Genomic DNA, 27,135 nt, shown 5'->3' with positions numbered 1-27,135 from the left:
AGAGTTTCTTCCTGGGCTAGCTTCAAATTACAATCCTCAGATCTCAGCCTCCTCAGTAGCTGGGATTGCAGGTATGAACCATCAGTGCCTCATATGAAAAGAAGTCTTAATATGCCATTTCAGCACCTGGGAAGATAAAGTCTGTGAGAATGTGTTGTCTGTAGCTTTCAGCTTATTGTTTACAATAAGCCTTTTATTAGTATATTGATGTGTCAGAAATCAGATTGTCTGGTTTCTTACCAAAAGTTAATTTCATCTGCTTGCTAGGAACTAAGAAAATGTTTGGGTACCTGATGCAGATGCTACAATTCAAGTAGTAGCAGCTATGGCATTTGTGTTGGCCACTTGATTGTACTGAGCCCTTCGTCTTTAGTGGAAGCCCTTCCTGTGTAATGAGCATATTAGCTCCCATGCATATACACATCCAGGAGCTGGGGATGGTGCGTCTGTGCAGCACTGTGGACTCTTGTTTGTCTCTACTAGGCTGTCAGGACATCAGAGCAGAGACTGAGTTCCAGCTTGTGTTTGAAAGAATGAATGGTTGATTGGAAAAAAGGAAATCAGTCACAGGAGAGAGATGAACAGTACATACATAGAGGAAGGCAAAGAAGAAATAGCAGAGCTTTACAGAGTCAAGTGATTATTTCAGTGACTGGCCTGATTCAGGACTGTTAGAACATTTCTCATTTCAAAAACAGAAAGGTCTTTGTTGGTACAAAAAGGTTAAGGACAGAGTTATAGCCAGCTGGACATCGATCTTGTTTGGAATTGACTCTGAGATATTTGGTAAAATCCTGTGTGGTAGTAAAAGTACGTGGGGGCTGGGCATTGGTGGCTCATGCCTATAATCCTGGCTACTAAGAAGTCTGACATCTGAGGAGCGTGGTTTGAAGCCAACTCAGGCAGGAAAATCTTTGAGACTCTTATCTCCAATTAAACACCAGAAAACCAGAAGTGGAGCTGTGGCTCAAAGTGGTAGAATACTAGCCTTGAATGAAAAAGCTCAGGGACAGTATCTAGGCCCTCAGTTCAAGCCCCATCACAAACCAAAAAAAAAAAAAAAAAAAAAAAAAAGAGTACATGGGAGTTGTTTTCTGTTTTTGACTGGGATTTCAAAAGATAAAGCTCCCTTTTCTATGCCTCCCCTGCTAAGTAGTTCAGCACACAAATTTGACACCGAGCTACCTCTGCAAATACCTTTTATGATGGTGCTAAAAAAATGCTGAAGCCATTTGATGTGAAGTCAGTATGATGCTTCTGACAGAGCTTATCTGCATTTGATTTGACATGCTCTGTTCTTTTCTCATTCATCCAGTCATTCTCCCCACCCCTCCCCCCAATATTTAAACAAATATTTGTTGACCTATGGAAAAGGGTCCATACATCTGTCAGGTAGGGTGACATTTGTCATGGAGGTAATGGTGTACCAAATAGACACAGTCCTCTGTTTCTAGCTACCAGAATTATTTCAGAGTGCGAGGAAATCATTGATGAAGAAAAGACAGGATCTTGGGGAGCATAGGATGGGGAGTTTGGAGCTCGGAGCAGATGCTGGAGAGGGGAAGTCACTTTGAAACTAAGGCCTAAAACATACTCTCAAAGAGTACAGCAGAGTGTGTTCCCAGCAAGTGAAAGGTTTAATTTATTAATATGTGGGGCTCTTTGAATGGCGTATATTTTTGTAGACATTTCCCCCATACTTTCTGCCATTCAGCAGAAGTCCAAAATAGCAGCCTGACTCATGGAAGAAAGGAACCTACGTCAGCTGCAGCGGTGCCCACTTGAAGGAGGAATCTGAGCCTCTGACGAGCACAGTGGCCAGGCAGCTCTGTACCTGCATGGTCCAATCCACCCACATGCGTCAGTAAGCTGGCGCTATTATATCCAGAAACCCTGGAAGTACAGTGGACACCACCCAGTGCTTGGATGGAATGCTCTGGAATTTAGAAAGGAGACAACTAATCACCTCGCTGTGACTTCTTCCTTTGTTTCTTAAAAAAAGGTTTTATCTTGAGAACTAAACCATAATACCAAGAATAAGAGAAAGAAGGGACAATATACAAAGTAAATATTAAAATAAGTACCCAGGGACTAATTTCTCTTTCCAGCATTAGTGTTACTTTCTTTGTGTGTGTGTGTGCGTGCACACTAGTAGTAGAGATTGAACTCAGGGTCTAGGTACTGTCCCTGAGCGTTTTCTCTCAAGGCTAGAGCTCCACCACTAGTCATAGCTCTGCTTTCTTCCTGCTTTTTTGGTGGTTAGTTAGAGATAAAGAATCTCAAAGCTGGGGCTGGGAATATGGCCTAGTGGCAAGAGTGCTTGCCTCCTACACATGAAGCTCTTGGTTCGATTCCCCAGCACCACATATGGAAAACGGCCAGAAGGGGCGCTGTGGCTCAGGTGGCAGAGTGCTAGCCTTGAGCAAAGAGAAGCCAGGGACGGTGCTCAGGCCCTGAGTCCAAGGCCCAGGACTGGCCAAAAAAAGGAATTTCAAAGCTGGCTTTAAACTGTGATCCTCAAATTTCAGCCTCCTGAGCAGCTAGGATTACAGGCATGAGCCACTAGCACCTGTCTTGGCTTTGTATTACTTTACTAATTGAAATAGGTCATGTCAGAAAAATATACTTGGCGCGCGCGCGCGCGTGTGTGTGTGTGTGTGTGTGTGTGTGTGCACTGAAGCTTAAACTCAGGGTTTGGGTGCTGTCCTTTAGCTTTTTTCACTTAAGGCTAGCTGTACCACTTGAGCCACAGTTCCACTTCTGGCATTTTGATGGTTAACTGGAAATAAGAATCTCATTCCTGCCTATGCAACTTCCAACTGCATTCCTCAGATCTCAGCCTCCTGAGTAGGTAGGATTATAAGCATGACCCACTACCACCTGGCTGGCAAACTATTGTTGAGTTTGCTTTTTTCATTGTTGAGATAGAGCCTGTTTTGTATTCTGTATTTAAAAAAAATTACTCCTCTTTTCTAAAACATTCTAGTTGTCTATCTAAAATGCAAAGAATATCAACTTTTGGAAGATGAGATAGATAGAGGGAACGGTGGAAGGGGTGACCCCAATCAATATGTACGTATAAATACACACGTTAAGTTGAAAATTCATACAACTCTTCAAGGGTAGTGATAAAGAGAAAAAAGGACAACTTTGGTGTTATCATTTCATTGTATAAATGACCTTTAGTCAGAAGATTCTATAGACTTTGATTCCTTGTCAAATGATTTGGCAGGTGTCTTTCATTTTAATCATTCTATTGGCATTTGGAGGTGCCAATCACTTTACAGCTAAGAGATAACTTTGAATAGCAGAGTACATTTTAGAAACCCTGTTCTTCAGGGTGCCCTGAAGCAGAAGGATTGCTTTGGTATGTTGCTTTTCTTGACCTTTAAACTCTGGCATTGTTGAGAGATTTTCTCTCCTTGTGGAACCTTGCCCAGGTAGAAAGTATGCACTACTTCACTACCATATTGAATTTTGCATGTAAGTTGATATATAACTCAGAATCCAGGGTTGTCAGAATTTTGGAAACATTTGCTTATCTTTTCATCATTTTGCTTCATTTCATTTCTGTGTTTATTTCCAAGATGATTAGTTACCCTCTCAGAAATCAGCAGGACATATTTTTCTTCCATCTACGAGTTTGGGGCCAATGCTATAAGACATTTTACAACTGTATCAAAATTGTAAATCCTAGGCCTGAAAAGAATGAATTTAATAACTTACTCAGATTGGGATTCCATTCTTTAGTGACATGGAATGTAGATTGGAACAATACTTTCTGTATAGCTCAGTGTTCTTTACATTTGCATTTTTAGCCATTCTAACCAGCCCCTGAAAACTCTCTTGTATGACTCAAGAGGAGCTGTCTGAATCCACAATAATTTTACTGTGTATTTCCATAATACTTCTAGTCAGTTAAAAAGGTAGGGAGGAGGGGAAGGCAGGACAAAGCAAACCATTCCCAGTTGAACTCACCCTTTGCTTGGGCTGCATGGAATGTAGTGAGAGGGAAACCTGTGTTTTAGTTTCTCTCCTTACACACAGGAGGACCTTTCTTAGAAAATGCCATTCATGCTTGTTGTAGTTGGTCAGAAGCTTGGAGTGGGCTTGATAGAAGCACTTTGTATTCTAGATGCTGTTAAATACATGGGAAATGATGCTCAGTTCTGAGCATGGGCTTCCATCAAAACTTTTCCCTAGATGAGGTACACAGAGCACTTGACACATTGACGACTCTTCCTTTGTCTTTCATGGCATCATGATTTCCCAGGACACTTCCAGTCTCATTGTGCACAGCATTCTCTGTTCTTAGCTACACTTATCACTTCATCAGCAGAGGCACAAATAGTTTGTTTTGTATGGTTTTTTTTTGGGGGGGGAGGCACAGAGGGAAGGATAGGATATGAGAGCTGAAAGGTAGTCAGAGCTAGCTCAGAGAACCTGAGGACTATTCTGATCTTGGTGGGTGTGGGAGTTCTAAGATGATTTTTTGTGGTTTTGTTTTTTGTTGTTGCCAGTTCAAGGTCTTGAACTCAGGGCCTCATATTCTCACTTAGCTTTTTTCAAACATCAAAGCTGACATGCTACTACTTGAACCACATACCTCTACTTCTGGCTGTTTGAAGATTCATTGGAGATTAAAAGTCTCATAGATTTTTCTGTTTCAGCTAACTTCAAACCACAATCCTCAGATTTCACCTCCTGGGTAAGGGATTGCTGGTGTGAGCCACATGTTGAGAACATGTTAAGAACCTTTCTGACCCTGCTATAAACTGCTTGACATTAATGTGTGTAAGACTGAGAAGCAAAGTGAGTTTAGAAGCCATCAAAATAATCCAGGTGGAAGGTGGCAGTGGCTTGAACCAAAGAGTCAGGGAGAGATCAATCTCTAGATATGTTTCTAAGTAAAGATGAGATGTTTTGTTGACAGCTTTGGATGTAGAGAGCCAAGCAGCCTGCCATGGAGTCTGTGGTCAGGATGCAGGTACTAATGGTGGAACCTCAGACCAGGGTTCTTAACTAGGAGTGGCTTCCGCCTAAGGGCAGGTTATGGTTATCAGCAGTTAGAATTCATATCCTGGCTCTAAGAGCTACCTACACATTTAATTAGCCAACAACTCATGGAATGTTTGAAATAAAGCCACTTATTTATTAGCCAGCCTTGGCATACAGATTGCATAAAAGCCACTTCAAGATTTAGCTTTTTGCTCCTATTCTTGACTTTAAACTTGGACATTTGGCCTATTTCCATCTTTAAATAGCATTTCTGCACCCAGGCCTTGAGGCAAGGATATGATTTAAGAAAAATCCTTGAGAAACTTTATTTGTGGGCTTCCAAGGCTGGCTTTGCTTACTGTTGTCAGCACCATGGAGAAAACTAGTCAGAAATCACCCAGTCAGTCAGATTTGCAGACCAGTGCTGCTTCCTGGAATAAGCTGGTTAACTGGTCTGCCCAGTGCTTAGTCCTTCCCTCTGAACTCCAGGGCCCGAGGCTGCTTTTCTGCCTACCCACAATAGCAAGGAACGCCTTTTGTTTGCTTCCAGTCTCAAAGAAGGTCTTGTTTTGAGGTTTGGACTACAAATAATAATCCATTGTTCCCTATAATAATAATCCTCCCTCTTTTAGCAGGAAAAAAATCTGCTTGATGCAGTGTGGCTATCAGTTTATTTAAAAGAATAGCCAACGTGTTCATTGTGTCCTGAGAATAAACATTTGGAAGATGGTTGGGTGGATTGGGGGAGGGCTCTTGTTCCCTTGGTCTAGAGTCACAGTTAAACCCTTAAGAAGAAAAGTTTCTGAAAATGACCTTCCATCTCAAGTGATAATATCCTTCTTATTCTGCTCATCTGTTACATTCTAAGAATAACTGGAACTCTACAGTTATTTATTCCAGACTATTTCTTTAACCATAATCTGGTTTGGGGCTGGAGGTGTGACTCAGTGATAGAGCACTTGGATAGAGCACGTGAATCCCTGAGTTCAAGCCACAGTCCTATCACAGAATTACTTTTCTGCTTTAATTTCTCTACAGGAAAAGTGTCAATTAAATAGTAGACATGGCCTTTGTATGAAGTGGTAGGTTTGAATAGTTTAATTGATTTAGATATAAAAGGTAAGATAAAGTTTAATGTGATAACAATTGCAGTCTAGCCGGTGAATTCTGTTTAAAGAAGTAAACCAGCTGAGCTTGTGGCTCACACCTGTATTCCTAGCTACTTAGGAGGCTAAGACCTGAAATAGAATAGTTCAAAGCAGAAAAGTCCATGCAACTTCATCTCCACTTAATCACCAAGAAGCATGGTCGGAGTTAGGGCTCAAGTGGTAGAGGGCCAATGAGATCAAGAAAACTAAGCCAGAGCCATGGTGAAGGGAGGGAAGGAGGGAGAGAGAGAGACAGAGAGACACAAACACAGAGTGAGACAGAGAGAGAGAGAGAGCACGCGTGCGCGCAAGAGAATGAGAGAGAGAGAGCACTATGTGCTGCTGTAAAGTTTTAGCTCCATAGTGTGTTCTGGGAATACTACAAGTCGTAGTAACAGTAAAAGACCAGTCAGTAGATGTACTAGGCATGATGGTACATGTGATCCCAGCTACTCAGCAGGTGTAGAGCAGGTAGAAGTTTAAGGCTAGGCTGGATAAATGTTAATGAGACTCTATCCCACTGGCACGTACAGCTGGCCTGGGCAAAAGTGAGAGACTGAAGAACAAACTAAAAGCAAAAGGACTAGGGGCATGGCTCAAGAGGTGAGGCCTTGATTTCAATCCCCAGTACAACCAAGGAGGGAATTAAACAAAAACAAGGTCAGTGGTTGCTAGGAGCTTTGGGGGGAGGCAACCTGTGGCACAAAAGGGATTTTTTTTTTTTAAGACAATGAAGTATTTTGTCTGGTGTATTGTGAAGGTGGTTATCTCCTCTTATACCTACATCCAAAGGATGCTTAAGGCAAAGAGTAAACCCTGCAAACCATGGTCTTGATTAACAATAATGTAACAGTGTTAGGCTCATCAATTGATACAAATGTGGCACATATTAATGATAATGGAAGGTGGGGGAGAAAAGGGGGGGAGGAAATTCATGGGAACTCTTCACTTTCCACTTGTTTCTGCATACCTAAAACTGCTTTTATTAATGTCTGTTCATTTAAAAAAAAGCTATTAGGTATAGCCCAGAATAAAAATTCAGACCATCAACAGTTATTCTGTAGGAAGCCCTTAACCAAAAAAATAAATAAATAAAAGAAAGAAAAAAGTCCTGTGAGAAATGGAGTGTAATACAGCAGATTGCTGTGTATATCTAGTAACTTTTATCTTTTTATTTGATAAATAATGTACAGTAGTATTCATGCTAAATTCCACATTTAAACTGCCCTTGTTCTTTCTGCAGTGACAGCCAGAGTGTCGGCCTTGGAAGTATATACACCAAAAGAACTGTATGTAGCAAATGGGACACAGGGGAAGCTCACGTGCAAGTTCAAGTCCGCCAACGTGACTGGCAGGTTGACCTCCGTCTCCTGGAGCTTCCAGCCTGAGGGGTCTGACAATACTGTGTCGGTAGGAATGTTTGAGTGTTTTTATTTCTCACGGGCTTCTTTATTATTGTCTTGTGGTTGATGACCCATGCTCATCCATTCCCCAAATGAGTAAAATCTATTAAGTAATTTGCAGGATCTTTTCTTGACTAAAATTCTTCAGGTAAAAAGAACTAAGCATCTTTTAGATGTAGCTTATTTTCTTGGTCTTTCTGATTTTTTTGATACATATTTATACATCCTTTTCATTATACTTTTCTTGATTGAGCTTGTATGTAACTCAGCAGTGCTTACTGGGAGCTTTTGGAGGGAGGAGGGAATTTCAGACATTTGAGGCTTTTACCTGGGAGGGCAGAAAAGTGAGACTGGTGCACAGATAACTCAGGTAAGAGGAGGGTCCTCACAGAAGCCAATTAGTAATTTGCTGGGTGCTGGCTAAAGTTTTAGGGGAAAATCTTGGGGCTCCAGGAGTCCCAACAGGTCTAGGCTTGTCCACCTGCCCCAATTAAAAAGAACCAATATGGGTCCAGCATCAGTGGCTCACATCTGTAATCTTAGCTAATCAGGAGGCTGAAATCTGAGGGTTTTACAGTTGAAGTCACCCTGGGCAGGAAAGTCCATGAGATGCTTATCTCCAACTAACCACCAAAATGCCAGAAGGGGACTTGAAACTCAAATGATAGAGTCCTAGTCTTAAGCAAAAAAGCTCAAGGTCGGGCTGGGAATATGGCCTAGTGGCAAGAGTGCTTGCGTCCTATACATGAAGCCCTGGGTTCAATTCCTCAGCACCACATATATAGAAAACAGCCAGAAGTGGTGCTGTGGCTCAAGTGGTAGAGTGCTAGCCTTGAGCAGTGCTCATACCCTGAGTCCAAGCCCCAGGACTAGCCAAAAAAAAAAAAAAAAAAGCTCAAGGTGCTTGGACACTGGTGGCTCGCACCTGTAATCCTAGCTACTCAGGAGGCTGATTGCAGCTCAAAGCCATCCTGGGCAGGAAAGTCTGTGAGACTTTTATTTCCAGTAGCCTACTGAAAAGTCTGGAGGTAGAGCTGTGGCTCACAGTGGTAACAGTTGCTGGCCTGTGAGCAAAAGCTCAGGGACAGCAGCACTCAGGCCCTGAGTTCAAGCTGGAGAATGGGCACCAAAATCCCCGCAAAAGAAACAAACAAAAGAAAAAAAAGAGAGAGAAGCATATGGTAAAATGCAGAAGAAATTCAATACAGTCTGGCCTGGGAAGAGACAAGTGAAAACATTTCAAGCCCATCTTCCAGGTTCTGACTTGAGTTTCAGATTTAAATAAAGGACAGTGGGCCAGATGTAAGTGAAATTTCTTTTTTCTTTTTCTTTTTTTGCCAGTCCTGGGGCTTGGACTCAGAGCCTGAGCACTGTCCCTGGCTTCTTTTTGCGTAAGGCTAGCACTCTACCACTTGAGCCACAGCACCATTTCTGGCCTTTTCTATATATGTGGTGCTAGGGAATTGAACCCAGGGCTTCATGTATTCGAGGCAAACACGCTGCCACTAGGCCATATTCCCAGCCCTGTAAGTGAAATTTCTTAATCAAAGGTATGGTTTGGCTGATCATTATCTTTTTTTTTCTTTCAAATTTTTATTATCAAACTGATGTACAGAGATGTTACACTTTCATACGTTAGGCATTGTGGCTGATCATTATCTGAGAATTGGTCTGAGCAAGAATGTCATGGCTGCCTGGAGAGTAGATTGCACTTTTGACATCCCTCAGTCCTGATGTTATGGAATACTTTGTAAGTGCAGGAGAGAATGGCTCAGAGCTGAAGAATCATGCAAGAGAGAGGCAGATATGCTCAATTTGCCTCCAACTTTTCATTAACTTGTGGGCTCAAGTGAGGAGTCAGTACTTTTTAGCAAAAGCAGTTTTTAAGTACCTGCTATATGATGTAGTGGGTGCTTATTAACCATGCACTGAATGTCCTGATTCTTGTCTATGAAGTGGAGATAATAAATCTCCCACATAGGAGGAAAGTGAGGCCATACAATGTAAGTGCCAGGGTGGTGGCAAGGTCTTGCAGTGCTAATAGAGACATTTTATTGTGCTACCATGGCCTTGTTAGCATATTGTGGATCATTTGAGTCCTGGCTCCTGTTTTAGCAGTGTTGTACCTGTTAGATGGTCAGTATCGTCATCCATCTTTAAATTAGAATACCCAGCTCTTCTTTGTTTGTTTTTGTTTTTATTGCCAGTCCTGGGGCTTGAACTAAGGGCCTGAGCACTGTCCATGGCTTCTTTTTGCTCAAGGCTAGCACTATGCCACTTGAGCCACAGCGCCACTTCCGGCTTTTTCTATATATGTGATGCTGAGGAATGGAACCCAGGGCTTCCTGTATACGAGGCGAGCACTTACCACTAGGCCATATTCCCAGCCCCCCAGCTCTTCTTTGATTCATAATGAGTACTATGATATGAATGTGTTCTTTAAAAGTTCTGGTGTTGGAAACTTAATCTTTCAATTCAAATGTTGAAATGGTATTTAGAAAGGGAGGTGGCTTAGGATACAATCAAGACTAGATTGAATGAAGTCTTCTGGGAGTGCGGTCCTGTGATGACACTAGTGACTTTTCTGAGAGGAAGGAGACAGACTTGAGCTCACTCACTTGCTCCCTCTTCCCCTCCCCCACATTAGAGACCCACAGCAGTGCCAAGCAAGGGCAGCCTGCCACGCTCTTGGACTTCCTAGCCTTTAGACCCATGAGTCAAATAAGCTTCTATTTTTTTTTTTTTATAAATTACTCAGCCAGTCTTTTGTTCTAACAGCAGACTAGGACAGCAAATTGTATTTGTCAATTCATGGGTGGAAACTATTTTTCTGTCAGAGTCCAAGATTTATTAATAGGAAGGAACTCTATGTCATGCCTGGCAAAGACTGAAACAGGAGGTCAAATCAAGAACTTCAAATTTGTTAAAGGTCTGTACAGTCCAGCTAGGTATAATTTTAGGTAAGACAAAGTGCAGAACACAGGTCTAGAATTTTCTAGAAGTCCTCCCTTGGAATAGCCATAGGAGTGAGAACAGGAATCCATACACATGTTCTGAGGAAAGGGATACAAAGGGATTAAGTGTGCAAGTTTACTCAAGGGAGTCCAAAACAGTAAACTTGGGAGGGTCTCCTGAAGTCTTCTGCAAGAGTGGATGTATAAGGAGCCGTTCCACTTATGCACAAATATTCATTCATATGTGGGTTGAGGAATCCAAGGCTTAAAGTTAAGAACTGGTTGTGTTTTCCGTGTGTGTGTGTGTGTATACACCTGTGTGTACCAGTACTGGGGCTTGAACTTGGCCTGGATGATCCCTTAGCTTTTTTTGTGCAAACTGGCATGCTACCACTTGAGTCACAACTTCATTCCTGGCTCTTTGCTGGTTAAGTGGAGGTATGAGTCTCACAGACTTTTCTGCCTGGCTGACTTCAGATCACAATCCTCAGATCTCAGCCTCTTAAGTAGCTAGGATTACAGCCTTTGTGTGTCTTAGTGGTGAGTTTCTGACACCTTTGAATTCACTGGATTCAATGGTAATCTTGTAGGAAGAACTTTGGCTTTTTGAAGAGTAAGATGGGCCTGATTTTAACTCTAGACCCACCACTTTTTATTAATTGTGATCTTGGGAAAATGTTGTCTTTTGAGCTCTATTTTTTAATTTAAAAAACAAATAGTAATAATTGCTTTAATGGGATGTTGAGAGGATTAGAGATGATATGTATATGATATATATCTGATATTTTTCAACTGAAACTTGGCAGAGTTGAACCCCATCATCTTCAAAACTGCCTGGCTTATATTCCATAGCTTGAGACTTGTAATGTGATTTGCATTTCTTTTATGTGAAGTCTTTTAAAAAGGAAGCTTTACCAGCATTCCTCCTATAATCTTTAGGAATTCAGTCTTTGAGAGTAGCTCATGTGTTCTCATTTTCTAATTGCAGTTTTTCCACTACTCCCAAGGGCAAGTATACCTTGGGGATTATCCACCATTTAAGGACAGAATCACCTGGGCTGGAGACCTTGACAAGATGGATGCATCAATCAAGATAGAAAATTTGCAGTTCATACACAATGGCACCTATTTCTGTGATGTCAAAAACCCTCCTGACATTGTTGTCCAGCCTGGACACATTAGACTCTATGTCGTGGAAAAAGGTACTTACTTCAGGACTTTGGCAGAAATTCGTTATATAGCTGGGGAACAGGAGTTCATATTTCAGGATGTGTTTGAAGTGAGGATTTTTTTTGGGGGGGGGGGCATAGACCTGTTTCTCTCTGTTTCTGTGAACTAGATGTACCTAGGGAAAATTAGCTCAGCCTACAGAGTGGCTGGTGTTTTCTATGTATTTCCTGGAGCCTATGGATCTGTTTTCAGGTGTAGCAATTTTTTTTTTGTTTAGTATCAGTTGCAAGTAAGAGGGAATTCATAATGGTTAGATGAAGTAGGCCATGAGAAAGAAGGAAATTGATACCATGTTGATATTCTCCAACCCAAAGTTTTGACATCTCCAAATTCAGTACAATAATAATAATTGTTATTATTATTGTTGTTGTTGTTGTTGTTTTGGTCAGTCCTGGGGCTTGAACTCAGGATCTGGGCATTGTCCCAGAGCTTTTTTTGCTCAAGGCTAGCATTCTACCACTTGAGCCACAGTGCTACTTCTAACATTTTCTGTTTATGTGGTACTGAGGAGTCAAACTCAGGGCTTCATGCATGCTAGGCAAGTATGCCTATGCCACTATGCCACATCCCAAGACTACAATTATTTCTTCCCTTTTTCAAGAACAAGCAGAAAATGCAAATTTTAGTGTCTCCATTCTGGGACAAAGTCTGTTCTTTTGGAGAATAGTCTGATACAAATTCAGATCTCCAATTTTGACTTTAGAACATGGAAAGAGATTGTAGGTGTTGAAATGTGTTATTCTTTTTCAGCTAGTACATCACCATTATGTTGCTGTATGTCATCACTTAGGTACTATTGCTTATAATTTGGATAATAAAAGATGTTAAATAAAATAATGACTGTGAGGGGTAGACGTTTACTTATTAAATTAATGAATTACCTGTCCTTCTCTCTGTTGCAATGTATCTTATCCCTGTCTTGTTCTTTCCCTCTAGAGAGTTTGCCAATTTGGGTGGTGGTGGGTATAGTTACTGCTGTGGTCCTAGGGCTCACTCTGCTCATCAGCATGATTCTGGCCGTCCTCTATAGAAGGAAAAATTCGAAACCGGAATACACTGGGTAAGAAACACCATTTTTCAGGGGAGGGGGGAAAGGAGAAACGGAGGCTTATAAAAACGTGCATATATTTTCTCAATGGAAATGTCATTGTACAGAATTAACAACTACTTGCTTTCCTGCTGGAATTGAACAGTCTTCTTAGGAGGTGTTTTCTGACATGGGCAAGCAGACACCCGTGCCTGCTGTTTCATGTGGACTCTGATACTAATCCTTGTTCTCTAGTTTCCTTCTGAGGCCTGCTGAAATGAACGACTCAGCAGTCCATGCTCTGGGGTTCAGTACCATCCACTCTCCAATTAGTGTTCTTAAGACAGACATTACTTACCCCCACTTAACAGTTCAGTTTTAGTTTCTTGGCAATAAGCTAGTAAGCGTCTTCTTTTGAGTTAGGTAAGTATTAAATCTTAATCAGGAACTCGTGGAAATAAACTGCCCTCCTGGCCAAGGGTCAAGGTGGAGGGATTTTCCTTTTGGAACTTCCTACCATAGCTTCAGTAGCTTTCTTGCTTTGATTGTCTTGCTTTGGGTTGATAACCAAAAAATACCAGCAATAAAGAAAAGTTGACGAGTGTAGGGTATGTCTAATTGAAGGACCTTCTCTTTCCTCACTCCAGCTGGAAAGTTAAACCATAATAAGCTATGTAGAACTCATGCGGTAAAACTGATGAAGTCTGGATTCAAGTTGATGTAGCATGAGCTGTGTCACACGTGCACCATCGGATTTTCCTCCATCCCAGAGGCACTGTAATTCAAGAAGATCGCATGCTCTGAGCTTGCTTGCTAGGGGACGGTGGTAACCTGTGCCTGTGGGCTCTGCTGATGTAGTTTTTAGTAGTGCTATGTTTAAACAAGTCTGAGCGTTCAAATTCAGATACTACTTGCTTGGAATGCTTCTATTCTGCTGACTCTGTTGTTCCTTGCATGGTGTTTTATGATGAAGTAGAGCTGGATTGTTGGTTTTCTACATGAGACTAATCCCAAGGTGGTGACCTGCCAGTCTGTAGTTCTTCCTGGGGGGTTAGTAAAGGGTCAGGCAAGTATTAGAATCCTGCATGGCATCGTGAATGCTGCTATTCTTCTTACTTTGGTTTTTCCCCCCCTCTTGCTTTTCTACCTTGGTGTGCTAGGATCAGGTCCTGCTTGTCTTCCACTTCTTAAGAAAAACTGACATAGAAGACACTTGACTATAAACAGGGCTGGGTCTCCTCTTCCTCACCAGTAGACACATGGTAACTAGTCACATTGCCAGTTGCTGTTAATGTTCATGCTGTTATGTATTCAACCCATTTCTTTTGTTGACAACTAACCACCTAGCTCTGAGTCAACCCAGCATCTAGTGTAGTTTGTCCACACATATGTCATGTGATTATACTAGAAACCTATTGAGCAATAACATCCAGATGAAATTGGGCTCATCTGAATGTATATGTTCTTTATGTGAAATGGCTGTGTGTTTCTTTTTCTTCCTTGAATTTTACTGTCAATGGTTTAAGACCCTCTTTGTGTTAGAATAATGAAGCAATTTGGTTCAGGGCATGTTGGGTCCCATTCCAGAAAAAGCAATTTTCTCAATGCATAGTATGCTTTTGGCATAGCACTTTAAATGGACCTATCCTCCCCAAACTCCTAAGTTAAAAAAAAAAATGTTGTAAATGATTTACTATGCCGATGACATCTCTTGTTAGGAAATCCCCAAATAAGTTCCTTCTCATTCCTCCCTGGAGTACACTTACTTCCCTTGTTTATGTATTAGATGGCACATGTCAAAGAAAAACCCTTCATGCCTCTGAGAGAGTTCAGCTTGTGTGATTTTGCATTCTATAATTTGTCATCACTCATGATTTCTGGGGCTCTTTGTTTTGTGGGGGTTTCTCTTTTTGGTTGGTTGTAGTGTTAATAGGGAAACAAAATGTGGCGAGCTAGAGAATGGAGGTAACAAGAAGAGCCATGAAGCTGGACACGGGCAACTCACACATCTATCATAATCCTATCTACTCAGGAGTCTTGAGAGACTCTTACCTCCAATTAGACAGCAAAAAGCTGGAAGTGGAGGTACGGCTCAAGTGATAGAGCTCCAGCCTTGAGTGAAAAAGCCAAGTGAGAACATGAGGCCCTCAGTGCAAACTTCAGTGTATACACCACACACACACACACACACACACACACACACACACACACACACACACGGAGCCATAAATACAAGTCTGGCTATATATCTATCTGTAACTTGAAAAAAATGCATTCAAAAGAGGCTTGCTTTTAATGGGAGCAAAAATGAATTTCCTTTAAGAAGGTTTAGTTTGCTCCTTTTAAAACTTTGCTCAGGGTTGATGGCAAGGAAAAAAGACAAAGCAGCAAAAACATAAATAAGAATTTGTCACCAGAATTACAAAATCAGTATTTGAAACTGGGGTGAAGATATTGCACTGCATTAATTTTTGTGCCTCCAATAGCAGCAGGTTCACCTATTCAGAAGGATGAATGAGTTTCTGATCTAGAGAGTACTTTTAAGAGACCAGGATTTTTTTGTTTTGTTTTGTTTTTTGTTTTTTTGTTTTTTAGTACTCCTTGTTTTGTTGTCTTTTGTTTTTCTACATCCGCTGCTTTGTCTTGCCATCACGTACATTTCTATATTTTTGTTCCATTTACTGTATGTATTTTTTTTACATTTGTTCTTCAAATTACCAATCCATCAGCTGCAGCACCTCAGAGAGTTTGTCATCAGTTAAGCAGACTCCACGGAAGTCCCCCTCGGACACAGAGCATCTAGTAAAGAGTCTGCCTTCAGCATCTCACCAGGTAATGGCTGGTGGCAGTTCTGCTTGCTCAGTATGATTTAACATTTGGTGTCACTTCCTGGGTGTGGGAAAGAATCCTGAGCTGTGTCAGAAAAGTACAGTTAGCGAAGGGAAGGAGGCAGAAGGAAATGAAAGGGCTGGTCTCGAAAGACCACAAGAAAATGTGCAGATCGGGATCTGACCTAAGTAATGTTTTCTATCAAACCACCACTGACATATTGCTTACCAAATATGTGGTTTCTTTAGCCCAAATAAAGTTAGAGTAGCTATGTCAGCTGTAAAAGATTCTTCTTTAATTGCCAAAGGAAATAAAATCTGGTTAACTATATTCTGAACTAAAGTGTTCTCTAAGAAATTATCAGGAAGAGAGCAAGGCAGTGCATGCCTGTAATCCCATCTATTCCAGATGTGGAGGCAGAAAGATCACGAGATTGAGAACTGCCCTGTTAAAGGGTGGTAGCAAGACCCTGTTTCTAATCAGCAAAAACCACGCTGGAGCCATGGCTAAACTGGAAGAGTACCTGCCAAGCAAGTTTGAAGCCCTGGTACCACCATAAAGGGGAGAGGGACTAACTCAGCTGGTAAAGAAACTGCCTAGCATGTGCAAGGCCTTGGAGAAATTCCCAGTAACACACATACACAGCAAAAGAAAAGGAAAGGGGACAGGAGAGAATGGGAGGGGGAGAAAAGGGAAGAGAAGGAAGCGGGAAAGGGAGGTAAAGACAAGAGTGGAAGAGGAAGAGGGGCGAGGAGAGGAGGAAACTGTTCTTAGTATTGCTAATAACAGAGAAAAATTATTTTGTAGAAAGTACAGAAAAGAAATAAGTTCTATTCAGAATTTAGCACAGGATCTAGCATTGTGCTTACTACTGTGCTTTGGTTATGGCTCCTTTCTAATTGTGGCTTGGCAATAGCTTTATAGCTTAGTATCACTGTGGTTCTTCTGGGATACAAAGCATTCTAAGGAATTCAGCCCAACTTGGCCTGTTCTACTTTTCCCTGAGGATGTGATAGTTGGATGGAATGGGTTTATGAGGAAGAAAGTAACAATGTTTATGAGGTTGTCTGAATAAGATCTGTAGTCCCTCTCTCTGTTATTGGTTGAGCAAACTACTGTATCTGGGAGGGAGACGGAGGCATTATCTTACTAAATTACTAAAGCTACATGAGGTAGTGACAGAATGGCGACCAAAACCTAGGTTTCTAGATTACCTGCTTTCTTTTGCAGCATCAGGGTCATAACATGTCTCTCATTCACTCTCGCTCTCCCCTCTTCCCTTCCTACTCTCCTCTTATAATTTACTTAATTGGGATTGCAAATGAGCATTGATTGTAATGAAGGCATGAGAGCTACAGATGGCTATAGCGTCAAAAGAAGTCTTGGCAAAGTTTTAGTCTGTCCTTTAAGTGCTATGCGTTCCTCTTGAAAACCGAACCAAAAACTGAAGTAAGAGTTTTGAGTAGAATTTGTTTTAAATATTTTTGTGTGTGTGTAAATATATGATGAGTAATTGGTTATCTGTATCTTCTTCTCGAAATAATACTTTTATGCAACAGGCAAGTATTTTTGAAGAACAGTAATGGAATAGAATAGGAATTTGCCAGCTGTAGCGCACAGACACAGTAATGTTTCAAGAGAAGTACATTGTGTGCACTTTATTAGCCTCATGACAGTTGTGCAAGATGCATTCTTTTATTGTCCCTGTTTCACATGAGAAGCAGGTAAGGCTTAGATAGGTTGATGCTCTTGCTCATGGTTACTTGTTAGGGGCAGAGCTGGTATTAGACCCAGATCTGTCCAATTCTAAGACATTTGCTTATTCTGTCCTTGTCCAATTCTTTCCATCTCTGTTTTGGTAATTGGTATTAATCTCATTTTTCTCAAAGAGAGTCTAATAACATAGGAGTGTTTGATTTTGTCATGAATAAATACGGAGAAAAGAAGTATTTTGTCAGCATCTGTGCTTATGGTAAGGGCAAGTGTTCTCAAAGTGCTGGGGTGTTAGGAGTGATCCCTTTAATTTCTGAAGGACTAGAATTAAATTGCCAAGGGCTATAGAGACTATAGAACATGAACTACAAGAGTTTTATAAGGACTGCTAGCTGGGCACTGGTGGCTCGCACCTGTAATCCTAGCTAGTCTGGAGCCCAGCCTGGGCAGGAAAGTGTGTGAGACTCTTATATCCAACTAAGCACCAAAAAAGCTAGAAGTGGAGCTGTGGCTCAAGTGGTAGAGTGTCAACCTTGAGAAAAAAACAAAAAACCAAAAAACAACCTCAGCAGTGCCTAGACCTAGAGTCTACTCCTAGGAATGGCACAAAAAAGGGAGACTGCTAGGCAGATACTCTACTATTGGAGCCAAGCTCCTAGCCTTGTAAGGACTTCTTAGTAATTAATTAGAGATACTTAGAGCAGGTTCTCTTTGCTTTTCTACAATACTCTTTCTGGACTTTCTTTCCCTATCCTTACCAATGTGGTTTTATATGCAAGTAAATTGGATACAAATTGAATTCAATGGTAAAATTTTATCTATAGTTATAACTAAAAGAACACACTTATGTCAGACAATGCTTTTATTTATTTATTTATTTTGCTGGTGCTAGGGCTTGAACTCTGGGCCTGGGTGCTGTCCCTGAGCTGCTTTTTTTGTTCAAGATGAGCACTTCACTACTTGACCCACAGCACCACTTCCAGCTTTTTTGAGTAGTTTATTGGAGATAAGAGTCTCACAGAGCCTGGGCTGGCTTCCAACTGTGGTCCTCAGATTTCAGCCTCCTGAGTAGCTAGGATTACTGGCATGAGCTACTGGTGCCTGGCCCAGACAATGCTTTTTATAAGCTTTTCAGTAAAGTCTACTTTTGAAGTAAATGGTTGAGGGAAAATCTCTAAATAAAAATTGTCACTTATTATAATTCTTTATTAAAAAGAAAATGACGAAGATGAATGCCAAGATACCCAGTATAAATAGTAAGAAATAGTAAAACAACAACAACTGTTTCCTTCCCACATTTTTATGTACTCAGATGGAGTATCTGTGCAATGGCAGGGTAATTTTCAAGTTCATCTTGTTTCACTGGGTCCTCCTGAAATCCTGAACAATCGCACTAGATCACAAAATTGAAGCCCTGAGCAATCGCACTAGATCGCAAGATTGTCATCCTGGAATTTTTCCACTAAGATACCTAAGTGCCTTCAGCTTCTAAATAGCACCAGAACTAGCCTTCAGAAAACTGTTGGATTCACTAGCAGATCCCTGATCTCAGCCTACATTTCCCAGTTCCTCTGGATCAGAGATGAATGTGGTGGTACATATCTATGTGGTAGAGGTAGGGGCATTGTAGTGTGAGACCTGACTGGGCAAAGTTAGCATAAGATCTTTTCTGGAAATCCAGCTGGAATCCTAACTGCTCAGGAGGCTGAGATTTTGAGCATGGCAATGCAAAGACAGCTTAGGCAGGAAAGTATGACAGACTCATCTCCACAATGAATCACCGAATTGCTGGAAGTGGAGCTGTGACTCAAGTGGTAGTAGACTGCTACCTTTAAGCAAAAAGCCCAGGGACCACACTCAGGTCCTGAGCTCAAATTGCAGTACTGTCACTAAAAAACAACTACATTATTAATTAAGGAGAAACAACAACAAAAAACAAACTAAAAGCAAAATTAGCTGGGGTGTGGCTTAAGTGGTAGAACATTTCCCTAGCTAATATGAAGGCCTTATTTCAATCCTGAATACTGAAAACAGTTGCTCTAAATTCTTTAATCCCTTCATCAAGAACTTACTGGTATTTTGGCAGTTGCTGACTGATGCAGATACAGTTCGGTATTTTTTTCCTCTGGTTTCTTTTCTATTTAGCATACTGTGTCAGTTATTTATTGCCTTAACAGCATAACACTACCCCAGTGTAGTGTAGGGTAACACTACCCAAAGTGTCGTTCTTTTTGCTTGGCTACCAAATCTTCAGATAGATAGAGCAGGTCTTCTGGTCTAGTGGGTTCAGCTGATGTTAGCTGGCTGACAGTTGGCTGGAGGTTGGCTTATGGCTGGATAGTCTACAGTGGTCTCATAACAGGCAGGCAGTTAGCCTGCAGAGAAAAGCAGCCTGGACCCCAGTGTCTCTCTCATAGGCCAACAGACTAGCTTGTTTATATTGTACTGGCAGATTCAGGAATCCCAAGATCAGTAAGAGAGTGGAAGCAGCAAAGGCTTTTGGGGGTCCAGGTGTGACAACTACACTGTATCACTTCTGCCTCATCCTGTTGATCCAGGAAGTCCACAGAGTGGCCCAGACTCAAGGAGTGGAGAATTGGGTTTCTTTTTTTTTTTTTTTTTGCCAGTCCTGGGGCTTGGACTCAGGGCCTGAGCACTGTCCCTGGCTTCTTTTTGCTCAAGGCTAGCACTCTGCCACTTGAGTCACAGTGCCACTTCTGGCCATTTTCTGTATATGTGGTGCTGGGGAATCGAACCCAGGGCTTCAAGTATACGAGGCAAGCACTCTTGCCACTAGGCCATATCCCCAGCCCAAAATTGCTTTTTTTTTTTTTTTTTTTTTTTTGGCCAGTCCTGGGGCTTGAACTCAGGGCCTGAGCACTGTCCCTGGCTTCTTTTTGCTCAAGGCTAATACTCTGCCACTTGAGCCACAGCACCACTTCTGGCCATTTTCTGTATATGTGGTGCTGGGGAATTGAACCCAGGGCCTCATGTATATGAGGCAAGCGAATTGGGTTTCTTGATGGACAGATATGTGGCATTACATTGCAAAGAGTATAGCTGTGGTAAAGGAAGGAGTTGTGGCCATATTTACAATCCATCAGGCCTTGTAAACTCCTTTCCCCATGAACATACCCTAAAACTCCTAATGAGTCTCTAGAAATAGAAGTACTGGGTTTTATTATGTAAATAGTTATGTAAGCAAATATTGAAAGCCTGTTTTATTAACTTTTCTTTTTTCTTTTTGGATTAGCATTTCCTTTTGTTTTTCTTGAAGCTTGTTGAAGATAGAACCTTCCTGTATGATTTAGTATTGACAAGGTAAAGGGCATAAAGGAGGGTCAGCAACACTGAAGATGAGCACATGGCGGAGTTTGACTTTGTCCTTGCTTGATACCTTTGTGTTTTAAGGTGTGTTTGTATAACAGATGCTTATAGTAATAACAACTGGATTGTGTTGAGAGAAAATTAGCCATTAGACGTTGCCTAGGTTATTTATAAGTATCATTTATTTAAGTCTCATAACACTAAACATTATTAACGCTGTTTCCAAGATGTAGAAATTGTTGTTCAGAGGTTAAAATATGCTTGGGGCCATGTTGTCAGTGCTGTTCTCTACCAGTTTTGGCAAAGAATGTCTCATGAATTCCGGCTGTGGACTCCTCCAAGTTCAGAAGGGTCTTGTCTTGCTTTTTTTTTTTTTTTTTTTTTTTTGTGGCCAGTCCTGGGCCTTGGACTCAGGGCCTGAGCACTGTCCCTGGCTTCTTCCCGCTCAAGGCTAGCACTCTGCCACCTGAGCCACAGTGCCCCTTCTGGCCGTTTTCCATATATGTGGTGCTGGGGAATCGAACCAAGAGCTTCATGTGTAGGAGGCAAGCACTCTTGCCACTAGGCCATATTCCCAGCTTGTCTTGCTTTATAACTCCACTTCAGATGTGCCATTGCAGTCCTTGCCGCTGGGCCTGTCTCTTCTGTGGGAGTCAGTGCTGACCTCCATGAGATCACAGTTTACACACTAAAGGTTGCAGGTTGTTGCTGGGAGGTTGTTAGAGCTGCTGGGTGGAGGTCATTTGAAAGCATATGCATTTGGCTACTGAACTTACCATTTTAACTATATTGAATCTCTCAAGGAGAGGTCCCTGGGTTGGCAGAAAAGTTGGCCGTGTTATATTAAGTTTTTCTTTTCAAATCAAAGCTGTTTTGTTGTTTATAATTTAAAAATCTCTAGGTAGAAAGGGACTGAAATATGAAGCTGCCTGTGTGATGTTTGCATCTTCAGTTTCTGCCCAGATTTCTTTCCCTTGCCCTTAGAGCCCAAACTTCCACTGTTCCCCTGGACTGGACACTTGTAATGATCTGGGATTTTAACCTTCTCCTTGCTGCTGGGGCTAAAAGGGGTATTTCTACTTCTTTCCATCTGGAGTTTTTCTATAGAATAGTGTAATATAGATTATAGATTAGTATAGTACAGTTTTAGTATAGGTATTCCTATAGATTGTTACTGTTAAAAAACAATTTAAAACAGAAAGAACAGTTATTAGTTATTAGAAATAACATAAGTGGACCTGAGGTGTTGTTTGTTTGTACAGCACATTGCTCAGCATGCACAGGGGCCCAGATTTGATCCCTTACACCCAAAAGAAGGAAAAAAAACATCAAGCAATAGTTGATTGGTCTCAAGGCCAGACTAAAAGAATTATAAGTAGAATTAGGTATTTGAATAAATGGTATTGAATATTTGAAGTATCTATTTAATACAAGGTGACTAGTTTACAATGATAGCATCACATGTTGGGTAGCACCCAGTATGTTTTGTTTTGTTTTTTAATATGGCTTACTCAGAAGCTTATTTGTTTAGTGGGTCTGGGGGCAGTAGAGTGCTCCCTGCTTTTTTAGTTGCTAGGACTTACAGAAATGTCTCAACAAAGGAAGATTTTAGAGATGTTTAGAAAAGTATACAGTCCAAAATAGATCTGGTACATATCAGCACTAACAATTAGCGGTGGGTGCCTAGTCTTGTTTTCAAGTCAATCTCGAGTATATATATATCACTTATAAGAAGTCTTAGAAGTAGTCTTGGTAGAGGAAAGTCTTTGATTTTGAACCGGAGTGTAATCACTTTAATGCTTGCTTCTATGCCTGTATTTAGGTATTGTCAGTTTCTCAAAATCTTTCATTTTACTTCTCTTCCACAGGGGCCAGTTATATACGCGCAGTTAGACCACTCCGGTGGACATCACAGTGACAAGATTAACAAATCAGAGTCTGTGGTGTATGCGGACATCCGGAAAAATTAAGAAAGGACCCAGAACAAGCAAGAAACAAATCCTGGACTCTTTTCCAGAAAGTGTAACCCATGTAGCCACTTATGGCCTTGAGAACCCAGGCAAGGCCAAGCACGCGTATACTCAAAGAGGGAGAAAACAAATGTGTATAAAGAATATGTATAAATATTCTATTTAATCTTCCTGATGTGAGGAGCCAATGTTGCATGATGAAAAGATGATATGATTCTGTTCATATATGAATTGTCTTGCTGATTTTGAACATTCTTTTGGGGCCATTTACAGTTCATGACATTTCAGAAACGTCCTATTATCACCATGTAGATGTGGTTTGCCTTCAATGGAGACAGCAGACCTTGTAGTATTTCCTAGACATGGCCTTTTTGTCTAAGGGCTCAACCAGTCTTACTTAGCATTTAATGTAGTTGGAGGATGAGATGCTCGGAAGGAAGCAGATCCAGGGTGGCCTTTGGACACTATATCAGAAATTAATATTTGGTGGCAACTTTTAGACAGCATCCATTAACTGTGCCACTTGAAGCCAGTTTGGAAAGTTTTTTTTTTATTTATTAATTGAACACAAATTCAGTTTGGAAAGTTTTGATTAATGTTTTTCTAAAATACAAAGCAATTTTTACCTTTTAATGTTGCATAGGCTTACTTTGATATCATACCCTTTAAGAATATCTTCAGTATGTGGATTCATAATGGCAAGAGTAACAAAGGATAAAGGCTAGAGATCATTTCCCTTTAGGTACTTTAAGCCAACAACATAGAGGTAATTACAGTAGAAAATCCAGGCTTTGCTCGAAGGGTATTGTGACCTATGGATGCAAAGGTGCCAGTCACCTTTTTTGCTGACATCCTTCCTGCTTAAAGTCAGAGTCCTCACTCAGAAGAAGCTGAAGAGTTCGTCCTTCTAAGTGTGCAGGGTTGGGGTTGCTAGGACCTTCAGTGCATACACTAGAGAAAAGGTCTTCATACAGCTTCCTTGGTGCCTTTCGCAAGAAAAAGCTTCAGGCAGTCAAGCCTGGCTTTTCTAGTAGCTTCACATTATCTCAGAGAAAGACCTTTGGGCTAAAAGGGGTCAAGAATTTTAAAACTTAAGTAGGGCTAGTTCTGCTACTTCACAATCTCTTTCCTGTCCCTGTTGTAGGTTTGTTTTGATTTTTACTATTTTTCTCTCATTACTTGGAATTGATTAGCGACAAAACAAGAGAAAATGTAATTTGTTTTCTCTCCCAAACTCATTTTCTCTCCTTGTCTAATTCCTCCCCTACTTCAGATGAAAGAGTTTCTATGTTTAATTGGGAATTACAAGCATGGTTAGGTTAGAGTCATTAAGCAGTTTATGTCATCCTCCCATTTGTTTAAAAGAAAACTTTTTCCCCCATAAAAACTGGAGGCCCACAGTTATGGGAAGAATGCTGTCTAGAAGGTCCATGTGGTTTATTGGGGTAAGTGGGAGTGAAGGGAAACGAGCTTCCTCTTATTTAGTTTAAGGTCACCATAAACTGTCTTTTCCTTCCTGTCTTCTGTCATGTTTTTCAATATATTTGGAGGCTGAGTCCATAAAAGAAATAAAGCACGATTTAAGTTTCAGTATTTATGTGAGGTGATAGAGAGGCCACAGGAGCATCAGAATTGTCTTGTGAAGGGGGTCCTTGATTTTCAGAGGAACTATTTATTAGCCCCATCGTGCTCCAATATAGACAATATATACAATTCGTGTGTCTGTAAGCAAGCTCAAGAGGCGAGAGTTTGTCATCACATGCGTCTCAAGCTGGGCAGCATGTGTCCTGTGTCCTGTGTGCCTGATCTACAGTCTCCAGTGTCTCCTCCGTGTCCACAGGTCCCACTCAGGAGCAAGGAAGAGTAACACCAAGTGCCTTCCTAGAACCATATTCATCTAGAACCTTTCTGCACCCATTTTGAAAACATTAGGAGCAATGAAAAGACCTCTTAGATATGTTTCAAGTGGTTAGGATTGTCACCACTCTCAACACATGCCAAGATAATGAAATCCTCCGGTGCCTTTGCCACTGTGTGAATGGCACAGCAAACACTTAACGTATGTTTAAGATAAAAAGAACAGAAGCCACCAGAACCCAAGCGTGTACATTTTCATGCACAATGCTTCCTGACATTTTTTTACAGAGAAAGCGGGCCTTCCCCCTTTCTCCTTTCTCAACAGTTCCTGTGTGTAAACTCTACATTCCTGGTACTTCCTGACTGTAAGAGCCTGGATTTCTCCTCCTGGTGTGAAGCTAGTGGTGGGGCAGGGCTCTTTTTTCCTCATTCTGTTCTATACAGCCTCCTTCTTGTACCTGATTTGGACCTCCTTACCCAACCAAATACCTCACCCTCTCTCAGCAGTCTGGTGTAAGAGCAGAAAATTTCCTCCCCTCTTGGAGCCACTCCTCCAGGCAAGGGCAGTCAGCTGCTGATGGGGGCTGTGGGAGGGGTGCCTGAAGGTCATTCTTCACACTTATACATCGAGTCTCTGACTTCACATACCACTTCCCTTAGTGTTTTTGACCAGTCCCCCTGGGGCCTCAGCATTTCTGGGCTTGGCTACAGGTAACCATTGGTTGGGATTGCGTCTAAATGGCAGACCTACTTGTCCTGTGTCTTGTGCTGGCAGAACAAGACTCTTTAAAATTTTGTTTGACTTTTGTAAGGGGACACCAGAAAGGGATTGTTCAGAGATTAAAATTCCTAACTCTGTAATTTCTCAGTTGAAATATATCCAGTTAGGGAAAACCCATCAAATTCATATTATCTTTTGATCTTTTCTTTTGCAATTGTACTTTTGTGAATACTTTTAATACATCTTTTTATCAGTTTCTGAATGGTGTTGTGTGCTCATTTTTAATCAAATAGAAAAAAGAATTTTATAAAAAGCCTTTTCATTCAGACCACTCTAGCCACACCAGCCTCTCTTTCCTTCAAACACACCACCCATTGGTCTGCTTGCTTCCGGCCTTCCTGCTACTGTTTCCTTGGCCTGAAATGTCTTCAAACATGCCTTTCACAGATATTTGTTTGGTTCATCCTATCACTTTCATTAAGTCTTTGCTGATGTCATTTTACTGTCTTTTTTCTTTTCCTTTCTCTCTCTCTCTCTCTCTCTCTCTCTGTGTCTCTCTTTTGATCCTAGTACTGGGGCTTGAACTCAGGCCTGGGCACCATCTCTTAGCTTTTGTGCTCAAGGCTAGCACTCTACTATTTGAGCCACAGCTCTACTGGCTTTTTGGTGGTTAATTGGAGACAGTCTCAAGCTTTTCCTACTCCCCACTGGTTTTTGAACCTTGATCCTCAGATCTCAGCCTCCTGAATAGGTAGGATTACAAGTGTGAGCATGAGAGTCCAGCAAATAATGTCATCTTCCATGACATTAAAAAAATAAATAAAAGCAAACAACCTTTCCCTACCCTGACTCTTTAACCCCACAATTGTGTTCTATGATTCTCTTTCCAACTGTGTACTCACTTGTCTGTTCTGTCCACTAGAACATGCGTATCAGGAGGTAGCATTATGACTGTTGTGCTCATTGTTCTTTCCATACTTCACACAACAGTGTCTGGCACTTTGCAGCTATTTAATACATGTTGCTGATGTGTGGATGGAAGGCTGGAGGGTTTTATCCATCGTCACTCTGTTGTCTTGAGAACTACCCTGTGCCAGGCACTATGCTGAGGGTAAGGAAACAGCAAAATAAAGGTCCTCCAGAAGTTTGCTGTGGTTGGGAGTGGCAAGTGATGCATATAGTAGTAAACAATTAGTTATGGAGGACTTGTTGTGTGCCAGGCCCTTTGCATTTCCTACTCTGTTACAGCATGCTGAGTTAATAATACCAGTTATACTAGTCTTACACCCATTTGCAGAAAGTCTGTCAGACTTAGATAGCTTGCCCCACCATTGTCACTTAGCCAGAGGTAGGCTTGGAGCTGGTGCTGTTTGATCCAAAAGAAAGAACCCTTCTTCATCTTTTCAGATTAATATGTTGTTATCTTAAGGGCATTTTTCTCCCTGTTGCTAAGGAGTAGGTGTCAGTGTAGTGTGTGGGCAATGGCAATGCACCTGATAGAGACAGAGACCCTGGGTGCTTGACCTAAATCTGAAAGACAACAGGTAGCTTAATCTTCAAGAGCTGTGTCACAAATAAATGTAGTACTAGTCAAGCATTGCTATGTCTCAGTGACACATTGACTTTATAGGTCATGAGGATTCATGTTAGCCCCTGGCTTTAATAATGTCCTGGCTTTTACATGCGAGAAAAGAGTTTAGAGTTGGCAGGAACATCCCTGGGAGATTCTCCCCATCTGTCAAGGGTGGTGTGAGATGCCTTTTCAAGGCACAAAGGAGAACAAGCTATTACCATCTCTCCCCTCCCTCACCTGTTAGAACTTGGTATTGGAGGCCTCCCTCCTGCCAGGGCTCTGGTTTCCAAACTATACACATAGGGAACCCACCAGCCCAACCTATACTCTGTCTCTGAGGGTTGCTTCATTCCCTGAACGGGCTGGGGGGATGGGGGCAGGCCTT

The 27,135-nt window shown here is 41.4% G+C and overlaps 1 protein-coding gene across 1 annotated transcript in view; it reads left to right on the top strand.

Moving 5' to 3' along the window:
- The window catches only part of Mpzl1 (myelin protein zero like 1), a 45,332-nt gene extending 22,508 nt beyond the window's left edge, over positions 1-22,824 (top strand). The window contains exons 4-8 of the mRNA XM_048358183.1: positions 7,390-7,556; positions 11,492-11,705; positions 12,670-12,793; positions 15,490-15,592; positions 22,498-22,824. Coding sequence (XP_048214140.1) covers positions 7,390-7,556; positions 11,492-11,705; positions 12,670-12,793; positions 15,490-15,592; positions 22,498-22,599 — 710 coding nt within the window. The 3' untranslated portion in view covers positions 22,600-22,824. The remainder of the gene's footprint in view (positions 1-7,389; positions 7,557-11,491; positions 11,706-12,669; positions 12,794-15,489; positions 15,593-22,497) is intronic.
- The last annotated feature ends 4,311 nt before the right edge of the window (positions 22,825-27,135 follow it).

Source organism: Perognathus longimembris, chromosome 11, assembly GCF_023159225.1.
Source record: "Perognathus longimembris pacificus isolate PPM17 chromosome 11, ASM2315922v1, whole genome shotgun sequence".
Taxonomy (NCBI): domain Eukaryota; kingdom Metazoa; phylum Chordata; class Mammalia; order Rodentia; family Heteromyidae; genus Perognathus; species Perognathus longimembris.
Note: the sequence above shows the minus strand (reverse complement) of the source record. Positions and strands in the feature narration are given on the sequence as shown.